Raw genomic sequence first — 17910 nt, forward strand, 5'->3', positions numbered from 1 at the left:
ATGGTTCGGTTATTCCAAAATAAGATTTGCGGTTATCTAATCAATGGTTATAACCTAGATAAATGTACATCAGTTTTTGATCGTTTCTAGTTGTTATTATTAAGGGTTTTTGTGCTAGACTAATAGTTATTTAATTATGTTATTTCAAGTTAATTTAATTTTGGTCAGTTTTATGTGAGACCATTTTCCAAATAGTCTTGCGTGAGTATAAGTCTGTTTAGTTATCTTAGGAGGGCCAAGTCATGGGCGGGTCGACGTAGTGATTTAACAAATTGAAGTAACAAATACTCAATTATTAAAGCAATTAATAATTACACAGGTGAAGCTATTTCCTGGGAGAAGACTAGAGTATGAATTCAATAACAACAGTAACAAAATATCCGAACAAGAATTTATGACTGTTGTCGAATTTTCTTTCGAGAGTCCTTATGGAAAGGCGGTAGCACTAATCGACACAAAGTCTGGAACGATCGAGGCAACAAATGAATGGATAGTCCTACCGGGCATTGCAATGACATTCATATTGTGTGATACACTAACAAACGATGAGAAGAATAGTTATTTTAGTGATGCCCGAAAGAAAAATAAAGAAAAGGTGGAAGTAGCGGCACTTTGTGCGGGCGAATGCGTTGACAAGATGGATGAAGAATTAACGGAAGCTGGTGAAAATTGGACCAGTGGTGACATCGGCAAGGTGGAGGCGGCAGCAATTTGCGCGGGGTGCTGGGGCCGCAGCGGGATTGTGGGCTTCTAATATTTTTAATATGAAATATAAGTGGACTAAACTTGAGCATGAGATTATGTAGTATGGACAATAAGTTATATGAACATGTCTAGGAAGAAATAATGATTGATGATAATAAATAACATTTTCGCAAAGTCTTTTTTTTTTTCTTATGTTTGTGAAACGTCCAAAAAGAATTTTTAGCTACATACTTGATATTAAATTAGTGATCTAAACTAACCAAAAATATAAACCATACGAGTTTAGCATAAGCTAAATGTTCACTTTTTGCCGAAGTTATCCACCTCATTCAAAATAACTTTCGAATTTTGTATAAACAACACACGCCTTTTTAGTTCGATGTACCGTAGACTTGGTTGCATAAGTAACCTATAACCAAGATAAAGCCATTCTTAGTTCATCCATATTACTCAACCTGTTAATGTATTAAGTAGTTTAATTTGAAACAATGTTGGAACATATCACCTATCACATCAATAATTTACTTATCGGCTGAGTTCTCATTCGTATGTACCTTCATAAGAGAAATATAATCATTCTCTACGGCATCCAGTAGAAAATGATAGCTTACATCGATATGTTTGGTTAGAGCATGATGAGAAATGAATAAAGTGCAGAAAAATCTAGTCAAAACAGTGAATCAAAGCTCATCATTTTTCCATTTATTATTATCTTAAGTATTTTCTACCTTTTTTTTTCTTTTTTCTAAATTCATATTCTTTTCAAGCTAAAATTTTTAGAGACATGATCGACTCAAATGTTTTGTATCCTCTAACTAACATGACAAGCGGTTGTAACTTGCAACACCTCATAAGATTTGAAGAATAAGGAGCTTGTGATATGCTTATAAGAGATTCTACCCACCTACAATAGGTTGGTAGCATTACAACTCAAAACCAATTAGCTTGTATCATAACCATTTAATAACAAAATCTTATACTTTTGGAGTTAAGTAAGGAAAAAGCGACTCAAAGGTAAAATCAATCTTTAAGTGGGGTAAGTTACGAGGGTGTTGGGTCAGACTGTTATAGTGGTGATCTTCTCATCTCTACAAGCAATCTCGACCTCTATGTGATCAAACTCGACGTCCTAGGCCTCTAGCTCCCTGCTGAGCCGCCCTACCTTCTTCTTACCCGAGCCAGCTCCTCGGTATGTTGCTGCTTGTATATCAAACAAAGTTCAAAGGCAAAAGTTAATCAGACGGTAAGAAACTAAGAATTTTAATATATAACATTTTCAACGATGAACTGTAATTAAAAGAAATTAAGTTACGATACAAATATAGGAGTACTTGAGTTTCTTAGACTATTAGAAAGGTAGGTACTCGAATTAAAAGTACAAGGGTATTTAACCGAAACAGAAAGACAACATTTCTTAAGGAGAAGATGATAATGGTCATCGAATTGGAACAGGTGAGCCTCTTTTCTCTTAGCCCTTTTAGACACTGCATCATTCTTGGTGTATCCGAAAAAAAAAAAAAAAAAAGATGAATGCTCCATATAAATTGAAGATCTTTTCTTTAAATTAACATTAGCTTGAACAACTCGGGTTCGATGGTGAAAGTAATCCACCTTATATCTACACTCCTTGCTCGAATGCTGTCTTACCGCAAAAAAAAAAAAAAAATCATCTAAATCTTAAAATCGTGCCTAATTGATCTTCTATTACACTTTTTATCATTTAAATCTACTTTATTTCATATTAAATTAGATTTATAAGAGAATTTTTAAGAGGTTTTTTTTTCTTTTTGCTTTGGTAGTGGAGATTCGAAAAAGTTACGGTTACACACGGTTTATAAGACTTTCTATACATTGCAAGTAATGTGATGACATGTGACGATTGTGAAACATGACATGAAATCTTTTTTTAAAAAAAAATACATATTACTTCTATAACAAAAAGATTGCGACTCGCCCGATATCTCAACACATATATTACCTTAATTAATTAATACCCCTATTTTTAATTTTAAAAATATCCCTCCATAACCAATGCACCTCCACTCGTCCACCATCATCATCAATCACTTAACCGCTTATCACCACCTTGCCCTTAAAATCACCAAAGCATGACAAACATTTTCGTACAATCAACCTAACCATTAACGTCAATGTTGGAAAGTTTTCTCGCTTAAATTTACGGCAATTACATTACATTATGGTATATAATAACATCCACGACAAAATGTCATAATGAATAGGACAATATAGGGACGAGTAGGCTTTGAATTCCGATGCGACGAACACCAAGCTCGAAAACTCATTTCCTAGTCCCCGCCCTCCCTTATGCGGACATTTAGAACTTGGCTCGATAGTGGTAATCGTGGTATACAGAACGAGTTATATGTGGCCGGAATAGTGATGAGAACGAATATGGAGTTAAATCTAATTGGCTTAGTGGGAAGAAATCGTGTCATGACAATCTAGCGAATGAGAATTCTAAAATAATACAACCAATCTCAAAATTTGTTACCATATAAAATTATATCTCCATTGAAAATAATTTCTTCCATAATTATTAGTAACAGATTCTTCCTGTTTCAGGTTAAAACAATCAAGTTAGCGTTTCTTTAAAAGGCATGGATCTTTGTGTCTCTATGTAAGTTCCTTTCTTTAAAAGGCATCCAAGGAGGCTATTTATAGTGGTTTAGAAGTACCTTGTGTATGACTTGGAAAGCATTTAAACCCGTGTGACCTGTCTTTGGCATGTTGGTTGGGTCGACTTATCATGCCCATCTATTTGCCCTAGACACCCTCCTACAGGCGCTCGAGTGTTTGTTCCCTTTGCAGTGGTAGGTTAACACGGTCCTTTTATTTAGGCAAAAATTGGAGGGCTTTATCGCTTCAAATGTTGTGGCACCAAATCGCGGCTTAATGCGGTTCACCTACTCCTGTTGCTTTCCCTATATATTCCTTGAGAAATGAGTCCACGGACAAGTATCTTGAGAGATTTTGTTTGCGTGTTTCAATTTGTAGGCGCTCTATAGATCTGGACGAGGAGGTGCCCTGATGTCGATGTCGAGAGGGAGTACTGTAATACCACAGGTTTCTGACCATAGGGAACTCGGTCGAGTAGGGCTTACTCGGCCGAGTAGGCTGTCGGGTGTGCTTAGGTTGGGTTCTGGAACATCAGTACTCGACCGAGCATATTGGTACTCGGTCGAGTACATCGCGTACTCGGTCCAGTAACCGGCCTGACGGGTTAAAATCCGCGATTTTGATTAAAATAGTTGGAAAAGTATATAAAGGCGTGTTAACAGTTTCTTAATCATTATTCTTTTAAAACCTAAACTACGTATAACTTCTCCAACTATTCTAATCACTGCTAGGGCTAGATTGAAGGTTTTTACATCTTTCGTTCGTGTCGATTTCATCGGTAAGCATCGTACTTTTGTTATTATTGTCATGTTGTTATTGATTAACCTAATCGGTTTTATTGGGGAGTTTAGGGTTGATTTTGATTGTATGATGTAGTTATAGGTGACGAGTTCATAGAGGAGCCCTTCTGATTGATTGCTGTGGTTGATTTGATTGCGAATAAGGTAGGGTTTCCCTATTGAGTTGGCTGTGTAATTGATTAATTGCTTATGATTAATTGTTGGTATGTTATCTTTGATTGGAAGTTATTGGATTATATTTGTTGGGCCAAGATTTGTCCTGCCTGATCAGGCAAATGTCAGGCATATTTCACTCAGACAGGCGCAACCCAGCACAAAGCATATTTCACTCAGACAGGCGCCAGCTAGGAGGGAAAGGCAGGTCAGGCCATCTTATCAGGCCAGACCTGAAGGGATATACATCAACTATATACTGGGCATCACTTTAATGCGTCAGGCAACTGTCAAAGTGAAACAAAGTAGTTCCTTATTTCATGGGAGATCTATTCAACAAACTCTACAACAATTATGAAGCAGTCAACCAAGCAAAAGATAAGGACGGAAGGTTGTGAAGTCAACTACCCACCTCCGGGTAAATAAGGCATAAGGCCTATTATCTAGTAACGTTCTTATGAACGTTGGAAGAGCCGTTGGAGACTAAAAGAAGCTACTATAAATAGCAAAGGGGAAGAAGAAAAAGGATCATCATCTATTCACTCACTTACTCATATTTTGTTGTATACATTCTAAACAATTCTACTAGCATTCATACTTATAAATAGCCTGACGCACTGATTCCCCGTCAGGATACGGAAAACAATAGTAACAATCCCTCTTGGTTTGGTGCCCGTGGTTTCTTTTCCTTATTCCCAGGGTTTTCCACGTACAAATCTTTGCCTTTCATTTTATTGTTTATTCTTTACTTATTTACCGTACTAGTCAGGCATTGTTAATTGAGTTAGATCACCCTGTAAAATAATCCCCTGTCAAGACATTACTTCCGTGTAAAATCTTGCTAAAATAATTGGCGCCCACCGTGAGGGCATCTAGCTCAAAAATAATCAAAACCCAATCCCAAACAAAACAAAAACTCTTTCAAAAAATGACTGGATACAGTGTAGAACGACAACTGGCTGCCGCCAAGCAACAACTACTGGAAATGGAACAACTAAAGTAAAAAGTGACCCAGGCTGAAGCAGAAGTCCAAAAACTAAAAGAATCAGAATCCAACCTGAAGCAAAAGCTGGAGGATAAAGCCTCAGGGTCAAAATTGAAGATCCAGCCTGGAACACCATTTTCTTCAATTATCAGGAATATTGATTTCTCCAACTTTGGTACTCCAACTTCATCAAAAACCAAAGCAGGAGATCTTGATTCAGACTCAGAAGAAACCCCAAATGAAGAGACTAGCCCAGATCAAACCAATGTAGCCATAATGATGGCCATGGTCCAGGAGATTCAGAAACTCCATGAGAAATTTGAGAAGATCCCTGGAATACCCACAAGCATCAAGGAAGCTAACCCTGAAAGCTATGTTGACTCTCCCTTTGTGGACGAGATAGCCAAGATAGATCTATCTAAAAAGTTTGTGGTACCAACAATGAGGACCTATGATGGAACCGTTGATCCTCAAAATCATGTAGCCTACTACAAACAGACAATGTTGGCAGCCTCTATACCCAGTGAGTTACGACAAGTGTGTATGTGCAAAGGCTTTTGAACAACCCTGAGCGGACATGCCCTTCAATGGTACATAAACCTACCAATTGGGAGCATTAAGTCCTTTGTAGTCCTGATAAACGCATTCAACCATCAGTTTGCCAGCAGCAGGGAGCTCGAGAAGAGATCCAGTGACCTGTATATAATCAAACAAAAGCCTGACGAAACAACCTGAGCATTCCTGACCAAATTCAACAAAGAGAAAGTTTCAATCACTAGATGTGATGTTGGAACAGCTGTAACAGCTAGAACAGCTGCGGAAGCATTCGGGTAGGGGCTACCATTGGACAGCGATTTCTATGACGAGTTGACCATGAAACCTTGCCTAACTTTTAAAGACGTCCAGACAAAAGGCACTTGGCTACATCAGGCTAGAAGAAGATAAAAGCTTCAAAGTAGAAACCACAAACAGTGTTTCAGGATACGAAAGATCTAGCAGAAAAAGCTCTAATCACAAGGGAAGCAGTTCTAGGCCATCTCCCTACACCAGAACTGACAGATCAGAAGTCAACTATGCTCATGAGCAACGAGGTAACTCTTATACTTATCCACCACTATTCAGGAATATAACTTCTCCGTTGATACTGCGGGACTCATCAAAAGGCTTGACAATATGGCAGATATTGTCAAGTGGCCCAAAAAGACAGACAATCCATACTCCAGGAAAGACACAACAAGATGGTGCGAGTTTTACATGGACATATGACACACCATGGAGGAATGCTTGGGTCTATGCAGACAAGTGGCTTACCTGCTAAAAAAAGGTTACCTGAAGGATATAATGCCGTCAAAGAACAAGGATGACAATGGATCAAGGAAGGATCAGGAAAGGCCACAACGTGATCTGCCCTCAGCAACACCATTCTATGAAGTCAAATTCATCAATAAAGGATCTGAGATTTGTGGCCTGACTAGCTCAGCTGCAAAGAAAATAGCCAGGGAGTCTAAAATGAAACCTTCTTTTAAACCCAGAAATTTACCTCAAATTACTTTTGATGATACTGATATGCATGGAATCTCAGACATCCATCATGATGGCCCGTTCATTACTATGAAAATTGGCACTGCACGTGTCCTCAGGATCCTAGTAGATAGTGACAGTTCAGTCAACCTAATCATGCTTGATGTCCTGAAAGCCATGAAGATCAATGAGGACCAGATCATAAAGAAATCAAATGTCTTGGTAGGATTCGGTGGTGAATCCAAGAACACTCTAGGGGAGATCATAAAGAAGTCAAATGAGGACCTTCATATCTCAACATATGAAATATTTGGAGTCTAAGATTGCCTCTCATCCTACAACGCAATCTTAGTGTAATACTCCGTATTTTTAAATAATTAATAATTTATATTTATAATAAGTGAATAAATAATAATAAGTTGTTGTCGTAAAAAGAAAAGAAAAACAAAATAAACAAATAAGACGGACTGGGTTGGACCGTGTGTGACCACGGGTTGGACCGTGATGGGTGACAGGTTAGAGGTGTTTGAGGGGAAGGTGGTATGTGGTTTGGGCGTTACCTATGTTCTAAGATATTTTCATTATTTTATTATTAAAAACATTTTCCTAGAACCTTCCAACTACATCTACAACCTAATATAAATACTTACCCTATGCCTTACCATCATATTTATTCTTCTACAAAAACTCAATACAATTGTGAGGAGAGCTTTTGTGAGATAACTTTAAGATGGAGTTTTCATCTTTCGCTAATTAAATTGTGGTAAGTTATCTAATCGCCTCATATCAATTATTTACGTTTGACCTTGACTTTGGCCCGTTGACTTGAGCCATTGACCATCGAGACCTTGGCCGTGTGGACCATTGACCGGTGGGTTGACCGCCGTCGGGTCAACCGGTTGTGTGGGGCGTGTTTGTGGTGTTTTTGTGGGATTGTTTTGTGTAGTTTAAATATTAAATTTATTAATAAGATTAGTTAATAATTATATGAAAATCAATTATTTGTTTAAGTGGTGAATTTGTTGCAGAAGCTTTTTGATTATTTGATTGTTTGAGAAGATTTTGCTAAAAGGTAGGTTAACTACTCAACTATACTATATTGGTAATTGGTGAATTATTGAAAGATGATTATTGCTGTAATCGTTGTCCTGAGCACATCGTCGTAATTGTTGTCTTGAGCATATTGTGATAATTGTTATCTCATAATAATGTTGATATCATTGTTGGTTGGTTCTCTATTGTTGGTTGGAATTGTGGAAAGAGGATTGGCAATATTTTGAGATTATTTGGTCGCTGAGGCACGGGGATGTGGAAGAACCATGGTCCTGTACAATTTTGGTAGGCCAGGCACGACAGTGTTCGGGGTTGTCGTGGTCCTGAGCAGTACACCGTGTGTGGTGTCAGTTGTGTTGTGCTGTTGGTTATGGCGCGTGGTGTGGTCACAGTTGAGCCATGTGTGACGGTCGTGGTTGAGCCTCTTATCTTATCATATTGTTATTGTTGTGTAGTTATCCAACTCAACCTCGTGGTTGACTGTGTATTCGTGAACAACTGTGATGAACAAAATATTGGGGAGCAGATTGATTTCAGGTTAGTATGTGAGACGTGCTGGATGCTTTAAAGGGGGAGCTTGGGACGAGATTATCACTTGAGTCCAGAGACCGCCTTAATTAATTCAGACACTAGTTATTCTATTTCCGCTACAGTTGTTTTAAACGTAATTTGTAATAATTATTTATCTCATTGGAATTTTGTAATAAGCCTTTTGAGGCACTTAAATTTTATATTGTCTTAAAGTACTTTGGTAATGTTTGTCTTTTATACTTACTACCTCAAGCAACTGAGATGGTGACACCTTTATTTATTTGGGAATGTCTTGCTAAAGGCTCTTAAATAAATGGGGGTGTTACAAAGTGGTATTAGAGCGAACGTTCTAAGGCCTAAAAAAATGAATTTAATGAACTTAAGAGGAGTCTAATAAAATGAACCCGGATTAGAAGCTGTGTAAAAGCCCTCTTCTAGGTTAGGGAGACGTCATTTATCTGGCCCTTCTCAGTTTTGAGCCGGTCACTTCGAGGAAGGTTAAAGAGAGAAAAGGGTAGTTAGCGTGGATGCTTTACCTTAAGTGTCTAATTGTGTCGTGAAGCTGCGAAAGGTACTAATTTTATTTATAGGATGAGAACAAAAGGTAAGAAATTTTGAGACGGATGAAAGGCAATAGGCGCGTGGCCTATGTGACGGTTATGAAGTGGTTGAAAATTATTTTGAGCTTGTTTTAATTCATAACATGATTACGCGTGAAAATTTTGTTGGCTCATCATCAGTGGCGTAAGATGGATAAATATGAATCATGAATTGTTGCATCTTAATATGAATTGGCTGTATATGCATGAATTACATGTTTAGTAAAATTTCATGTCTATAGATATGCGGTATGTGTTGCCCTGAACCTTTAGGCATAGAATTATAAGATTGCATGAATTAAATACTAAACATGTATCAAGAGTAATTAATTTGGAAAAAAGAGTGAGGAAGGCCGTGAGGAGGCCGTGGATGCCACGGGTGCCGTGAGTTACAAGTGGTTGGTCGGGCAAGACCAGCTCGAGCAATCACACATTCTTTTGTATGCAGGAATTTTATCTTCTACCTTATACCACAAACTTCCTTAGAACGGAAACTTATGTTTCTTCTTTATTCTTATTAGAACCCAAATGGCACCAAAGAGAGCTACATCCACAGCTATGTCACAAGAAGAGATTGATAGGCTCTTTGCAACCAATGATGCGTTGACTGCTGCGTTGAAATCGAAGATTGCGACGATGGATTCTGCTAAGATAAGCGCTGCCATTGCTCGTCATAATCCGATGAAATACGACGGACTTGGTGAACCATCATTATTGGGATATTGGTGCAGAGAGTTTGACAACCTATTCGAATTGTTGGACTGTCCTGAGGAGATGAAAGTAGATCAAGCAGCTCACTACTTGAAAGGGAAGGTCGGTATGGTGGAATCGTAGTAAGGCAGTGATCAGGGAGGCGTGGAAGGAGAGTGACGAACTGTTTGTCTCATGGAAAGGCTTTTAAGGATACCTTGAGAGGCATATTTGTACCTGAGCATGTTCGGAGTAGGACGAGGTCAGTGTTTGATGCATTTAAGATGACGAAGGAGATGACAATAGAAGATTATCATAACAGATTCATGGAGTTAGCTGAGTACATGTCAGACTTGAACTATGGGGAGGAGGTGTTGGTTTTGAGGTTTGAAAAGGGTTAACTACAAGTATCAAGAACAGACTTGCAGTTGGAGAGCCAAGTACAGTAGAGGAAGTGTATCAAAGAGCGGGACATGCTGAGAGAATTACTGACATGGTGAAGGTGGAGAAGAAAGACAAGGGTAAAAAGAGAAAGGCAGAGACTACTAGTGAAGGGGCTGGAGGAAACAAGAAGCAGAATTTCAATCAACACTGTTCATTTTCTGCCGGTGGAACCGTGAGTAGGGGCGGCTTCGGCCGTAGTGGAGTGATAAGTGGAGCGAGAGGTGTGGACATGCCACAGTGCTATGGGTGTGGTAGGTTTGGTTATAAGATTGTGGAGTGTAGAACTACTACAAGGAGGAATAGTATGAATGGAGGATTTGGTGGTGGAAATTATAATGGTTTTAGGACACCAGTACCTAGCTATGGGAGCAATCGTTTTAATGGATCGTGGAATAATCAGAGGAGCTATAAAAATAACAATAATTTTCAGAATCGTGTCAACCCTAATCAAGGCAATGGAAATGGAGGAAACCAGAATGGCACTGTGAAATAAGGGAGGGCGTCGGCATCAACGGTGCAAGGAGGTGCGAAAAACAGTGGCAAGTTGTTCATGATAGGGAAGGAGGCTGCTGAGGGAGATGCTCATGTGGTTTCGGGTACTTTTCCAACCAACTCTAAACCATCTTATGTTTTATTTGATTCTGGAGCGACCCATTCATTTATATCAAGTGACCATGTTAAGGTGTTGGGATTGGTTGACCCAGTAGTGATAGAAGATAAAGTAACAATACCTTCTGGGGAGTCGATATTTTGTACCCATACATATAAAAACGTAAATATTCTTATCGGCGAAGTTTTGTTTTCTATGGACTTAATAGAATTTCCATTGGGTGGTTTTGAGATTATTTTGGGGATAGATTGGTTGAGTAGAAATAGAGCTTTTATAGATTGTCATCAAAAGAAAGTATCTCTGAAGGGACCGAAGGTAGTAAGAGTGTCTTATAGGGGATTTGTAGTAAGACCAAAGGTGAGACTTATATCAATGGTTACCTTGAAGTCGTGTTTAAGGAAAGGAGGAGAGTTGATACTATGTCACGTAAGGGACATGCATGAGACAACGAAGAGCATAAATGAAATTCCAATGGTGAGTGAGTTTCAGTAATGAGACTTATATCAATGGTTACCTTGAAGTCGTGTTTAAGGAAAGGAGGAGAGTTGATACTATGTCACGTAAGGGACATGCGTGAGACAACAGAGGGCGTAAATGAGATTCCAGTGGTGAGTGAGTTTCAGTATCTGTTCCCAGAGGGGATTCCAGGTTTACCTCTAAAGAGAGAGGTGGATTTTAATATTGAGTTGAAACCAGAGACGGGACCTACTTCTAAAGCACCTTACAGGATGGGACATAAGGAGTTGGAGAAATTGAAGAAACAATTGGAGGAGTTGCTGGATAAGGGTTATGTGAGGCCAAGTGTGTCACCCTAGGGCGCACCAGTTTTATTTGTTAAAAAGAAGGATGGGAGCATGAGATTGTGTATAGATTACAGGGAGTTGAATAAGGTAACGATTAAGAATAGATACCCTTTGTCTCGAATTGATGATTTATTTTATCAGTTGAGTGGAGGTGGAGTTTTCTGTAAGATTGACTTGAGGTCGGGATACCATTAGTTGAGAGTTAAGGAAGAGGATGTACCTAATACTACCTTTAGGACGAGGTATGGACACTATGCATTTGTAGTTATGCCTTTTGGTTTGACTAATGCACCTATAATATTTATGGATTTGATGAATAGAGTGTTTAGTCCTTACCTTGATCAGTTTGTCGTTGTCTTTATTGATGATATATTGGTGTACTCTAAGGATAAAAAGGAGCATGAGAAACATTTGAGGATTGTGTTACGGACTTTGAGGGAGAATGATTTGTATGCTAAGTTGAGTAAGTGTGAGTTTTGGTTGGATAAGGTAGCATTTCTGGGTCATGTGGTGTCAAAGGAGGGAGTGTGAGTTGATCTAGGTAAGATTGAGACAGTGTCTAATTGGGAGAGACCGAAAAACATGGCAGATGTAAGAAGTTTTCTGGGGTTGGCTGGCTACTACAGGAGGTTTATGAAATATTTCTCTAAGATAGCCAAGCCTTTGACAGCTTTGATGAGGAAGGAGAACATGTTTAAGTGGGATGAGAATTGTGAGACGGCTTTTCTAACTTTGAAGGAGCGCTTGACCACAACTCCTGTCTTAGCTTTACCTGAAGGAAGTAAGGATTTTGAGGTGTATATTGATGCTTCGAAGAACGGATTGGGATGTGTGCTAATGCAAAGATGGAAAGTGATAGCTTATGCTTCAAGACAGTTGAAACCATATGAGGAAAGTTATCCGACGCACGATCTGAAGCTAGAGGCGGCCGTGTTTGCGCTTAAGTTGTGGAGGCATTACTTATATGGAGCTACTTTCAAAGTATTTTCTGATCATAAGAGTCTTAAGTATATTTATACTCAGAAAGAGCTTAATATGGGACAAAGGAAGTGGATAGAGTTGATTGGAGATTATGATATGGAGAGAGTTTACCATTAAGGGAAGGCCAATGTAGTAGCAGATGCTTTGAGTAGAAAGTCGGTTCATGCTTTATGTTTAGCTATGTCGCGGGTTAATTTGCAAGATGAATTAAAGAAAATGGGAATTTGTGTAATAAGGAAAGGGGATTCAGTTGGAGATTTGACTGTAGAGCCTGAGTTGTATGCTGAGATCAGAGAGAAGCAAAAAGAAGAGTAGAAGGTGGAGAAGTGGCGCACTGCCGTGGAAGAGGGTGTGTCGTCACGATTTGTCGTGGAGATAGATGGTAGTTTGAGATTCGATAGGAGATGGTGTGTACCTGATGATGAAGAATTAAAAAGAAAGATTTTGACAGAAGCACATTCTATACCATATTTTGTGTATCCAGGAGGAGATAAGTTGTATAAAGATTTTCAGAAGACGTTTTGGTGGCCTGGGATGAAGAAAGAGGTTGCTGAGTTTGTTTCGAGATGTCTAGTTTGTCAAAGGGTGAAAAGTGAGCATAAGAGACCATATGGTAAAGTAAAGTCCTTAGATGTACCTAAATGGAAGTGGGAGAGCATTTCTATGGATTTTATTGTTGGTTTGCCTCGCACTCAGAAGGGCAATAATATGATTTGGGTGAGTTAGCTAAAGCTTATGTTAAGAATATTGTAAAGTTACATGGGATTCCAAAGGATATTGTTTCTGATCGTGATTCAAGGTTTATTTCTAAGTCCTGGCAAGAGTTGCGGGAGTGTATGGGTACGACCTTGAAAATGAGCACTGCATTTCATCCAGCTACAGATGGAAAGACTGAGAGGACTATTCAGACTTTAGAGGATATGTTAAGAGCTTGTGTTTTGGAGTTTGGAGGTTCATGGGAAGAGAGGCTGGATTTTATAGAATTTTCTTATAATAACAGTTATCATGCTAGTATTGGTATGGCGCCTTTTGAGGCTTTGTATGGAAGGAAGTATAGGAGTCCAGTTTGTTGGGATGACGTCACTGATGCCGTGACATTAGGACCTGAGTTGATCCAACAGATGGTTGAGCAAGTACATGTGATTAGACAGAAGATGAAAGCTGCAAAAGATCGACAGAAGAGTTATGCAGATTTAATGAGGAGTGAGATTGAATTTGTGGTGGGAGACAAAGTTTTGTTGAAAGTACAGTGGACCTTATGAGATTTTAGACACGATTGGTGAAGTGGTATATCGTCTTGCACTACCACCAGCTTTGGCAAAAGTACATAATGTTTTTCATGTTTCATAGTTGAGGTAGTATGTGAGTGATCCTACTTATGTGTTAGCATCTGAGACAGTTGAGATGGATGAGAATTTGTTTTATGATGAAGTTGCTAAGGAGATTTGGACAAGAAGGTGAGAAAGACTAGAAATAGTGAGATTTCTTTAGTGAAGGTTTTATGATCTAATCATAATGTAGAGGAGGCTACTTGGGAAGTTGAAGCTAAGATGAAGGAAAAGTATCCTCATTTGTTTGAGTAAGGTATGTTGGTTACGAGGACATAACCTTTTTCTTTCGGGGGTAGAATATCACACCGCATTGATTTTAGTCATTTATGATAATAATATAGATAAGCTTATGTTTCGTTTAGTATGTAGTTGCTTGGTTCGGGTAGTGTGGTGTGGTGAACTTCGAGACGAAGTTCTTTTTAGGGAGGGAAGACTGTAATACTCTATAATTTTAATTAATAATTAATAATTTATATTTATAAGATGTGAATAAATAATAATAAGTTGTTGTCGTAGAAAGAAAAGAAAAACAAAATAAACAAATAAGACAGACTGGGTTGGATCGTGTGTGACCACGGATTTGACCGTGATGGGTGACGGGGTGGAGGTGTTTGAGGGGAAGGTGGTATGTGGTTTGGGTGTTACCTATGTTCTAAGATATTTTCATTATTTTAATATTAAAGAACTTTCCTAGAACCTTCCAACTACATCTACCAACTAATATAAATACTTACCCTATGCCTTACCATCATATTTATTCTTCTACAAAAACTCAATACAATTGTGAGGAGAGTTTTTGTGAGACAACTTTAAGAAGGAGTTTTCATCTTTCGCTAATTAAATTGTGGTAAGTTATCTAATCGCCTGATATCAATTATTTACGTTTGACCTTGACTTTGACCTATTGACTTGAACCGTTGACCACCGAGACCTAGGCCATGGGGACCGTTGACCGGCGAGTTGATCACTGTCGGGTCAACCGGTTGTGTGGGGCGCATTTGTGGCGTTTTTGCCGGAGTATTTTGTGTAGTTTACATCTTAAATTCTATAATAATATTAGTTAATAATTATATGAAATTCAATTATTTGTTTAGGTGGTGAATTTATTGAAGAAGCTTTTTGATTGCTTGATTGTTTGAGAAGATTTTGCTAAAAGGTAGGTTAACTACTCAACTATACTATATTGGTAATTGGTGAATTATTGAAAGATGATTATTGATGTAATCGTTGTCCTTAGCACATCGTCGTAATTGTTGTCTTGAGCATATTGTGATAATTGTTGTCTCATAATCATGTTGATATCATTGTTGGTTAGTTCTCTATTATTTGGTTGGAATTGTGGAAAGAGGATTGGCAATGTTTTGAGATTAGTTGGTCAGTCAGGCACGAGGATGTGGAAGAGTCGTGGTCCTGTATAATTTTGGTAGGCCAGGCACGGTGGTTTTCGGGGTTGCCGTGGTCCTGAGCAGTACATCGTGTGTGGTGTTAGTTGTGTTGTGCGGTTGGTTGTGGCGCGTGATGTGGTCACGGTTGCGCCGTGTGTGACAGTCCTGGTTGAGCCTTTTATCGTATCGTATAGTTATTATTGATTAGTTATCCTACTCAACCTCGTGGTTGACTGTGTATTCGTGAACACCTGTGATGAACCAAATATTAGGGAGCAGATTGATTTCAGGTTAGCATGTGAGAACTGCTGGATGCTTTAAAGGGGGAGCTTGGGACGAGATTATCACTTGAGTTTAGAGATCGTCTTAATTCATTCAGGCACTAGTTATGCTATTTCCACTGCAGTTGTTTTAAACGTACTTTTTAATAATTATTTATCTCATTGGAATTTTGTAATAAGTCTTTTGAGGCACTTAAATTTTATATCGTCTTAAAGTACTTTGGTATTGTTTGTCTTTTATACTTACTACCTCAGGCAACTGAGATGGTGACATCTTTATTTATTTGGGAATGTCTTGCTAAAAGCTCTTAAATAAATGGGGGTGTTACACTTAGGCAGTCCTTGGATCCATAATGTCAGAGCCTTTCCTTCCACTTACCACCAGTGCGTCAAAATACCAATAAAATAGGGAATAGAAACCATCAAAGGCGAATAGAAATCGGCCCAGGAATGTTACACTGAATCATTAAAACCTTCCAAGGCAGGTAAGTCACTCACCTAGCAATTACAGTACTCTGTCAGGAGCACTTATGTGGCACAGACTCAAATGGAAACAGATCAAGTAATACTAAACCCTGAGTACCCTGACAGGTTTGTACTGGTGGGATCTGATGTCCCTGATAATGTCAGACCAGAACTAGTAAGCTTTCTTAAAAATAAGTCTACATGTTTTGCCTGGTCACACGTTGATATGACTGATATAAATGCTAATATAATTACCCATAAACTCAATATTGACACTTCTTTCAAGCCTGTACAGCAGAAAAGAAGGAAATTTGCCCCTGAACGCAAAACAATCATTAATGAAGAGGTGGACAAACTCCTAGACATGGGAATGATTAGGGAAGTAATGTACCCTGAATAGCTCGCCAATGTGGTCATGCATGGTACAAAACAAGAATGGCAAATGGAGAGTCTGTGTAGAGTACACAGATCTTAATAAAGCCTGCCCAAAAGATCCATTCCCACTCCTTCACATTGATGCAATGGTAGATGCTACAACTTGGTACGAGCTACTGACATTCATGGATGCCTAAAGCGGATTCAACCAAATCAAAATGCATCCAGCTGATCAGGAAAACACTGAATTCATCACGGAAAGAGGCATATATTGCTACAGCAATGCCCTTTGGCCTGAAGAATACATGGACAACCTACCAACGCCTGGTAAATATGATGTTCAAAGACCAAACTGGCGACATAATGGAAGTCTACATAGACGACACGGTGGTCAAATAAAAAACGGCTGAAGATCATGTGCAAGACCTGGAAGTAGCCTTCAAAATCCTGGAAGAATTTAATATGAAACTCAATCCCTCCAAATACCACTTTGGAATGTCATCAGGCAAATTCTTAGGATACATGGTGACAAAGAGAGGGATTGAAGCCAGCTCAGAACAAATAAAAGCCATCCTGGAGTTAGAATCTCCTAAGTTAGTCAAAGATATCCAAAGATTGGCAGGAAGAGTTACAGCCCTGAACAAATTCATATCCAGGTCATCTGAAAGATGCAGGGCATTGTATAACCTCCTCAGGAAGAACAAGTCATTCCAATGGATGCCTGAACATGAAACATCCTTCCAAGAACTGAAGACTTACCTGGCTACTCCAGCATTATTGGCCAAACTTAACAAAGGAGAACCCTTGACAGTCTACCTGTCAGTCAGGGAGACAGCGGTAAGTGGATTCCTGGTCAAGGAGATTGAAGGCTAGCAACATCCCGTCTATTATGTAAGTAAAAGTCCCCTGGATGCAGAAACAACGTATAGATTACTTGAAAAATATGTACTTGTATTAATTATATCCTGCACAAAACTCAGACCTTACTTTGAGAGTCACCCAATAATAGTTAGGACTAATCTACCTATCAAATATGTCCTTAGAAAACCTGAACGTTCAGGCAGAATGATAAAGTGGTCAGTACAACTTAGTACTTATTGTTAGTTATTTAGACCAAATTAATACTCATCTTATGATATTAAAATTACAAATTAATTTAAAGTGGTCTAAATCTACATGCATGCAAATAAAAGTATAAAAGATGGTATTAAACCATCTTAAGACAAAAGTTCCTTACATTGTATAAGGCAAGGAAGGGCACTACAAAGGTCTCCAACCTTTGTAGTTCTTGAGCTATATGAATGTGGATGATCCTCCAAATACACCAAAATTACCAAAATAGGTAATCTCCTAAGGTGGCACCCAAGATAAGCCCAAAATACTATTAAAATTAATAAATAGTTAATAGTAGTAGTAACTTTGTAATATGTATATTTGATGTACTAATTAATATTATTGCCTTGATAATATTATTAGTTTACTTTTATATGTGTTTATTGTAAAAGGATGAACAAAATAAGAAGAAAAATATGGTCTTTTGATGGTGTATATGAACCATCCA

The 17910-nt window shown here is 38.5% G+C and overlaps 1 protein-coding gene across 2 annotated transcripts in view; it reads left to right on the top strand.

Annotated features, from left to right (window-relative positions):
- LOC141646036 (glycine-rich domain-containing protein 1-like) overlaps window positions 1–17910 on the top strand; it is a 112496-nt gene that overhangs the window by 3652 nt on the left and 90934 nt on the right. The window contains exon 7 of one of the 2 annotated variants that reach the window (XM_074454133.1): window positions 320–879. The exons of the other annotated variant lie outside the window; for it this stretch is intronic. Within the exon in view, the coding sequence (XP_074310234.1) occupies window positions 320–754 (435 nt within the window). The 3' untranslated portion in view covers window positions 755–879. Of the gene's footprint in view, window positions 1–319; window positions 880–17910 lie in introns of those variants that run through there. 2 annotated transcript variants of the gene reach the window in all.

Source organism: Silene latifolia, chromosome 3 (assembly GCF_048544455.1).
Source record: "Silene latifolia isolate original U9 population chromosome 3, ASM4854445v1, whole genome shotgun sequence".
Classification (NCBI taxonomy): domain Eukaryota; kingdom Viridiplantae; phylum Streptophyta; class Magnoliopsida; order Caryophyllales; family Caryophyllaceae; genus Silene; species Silene latifolia.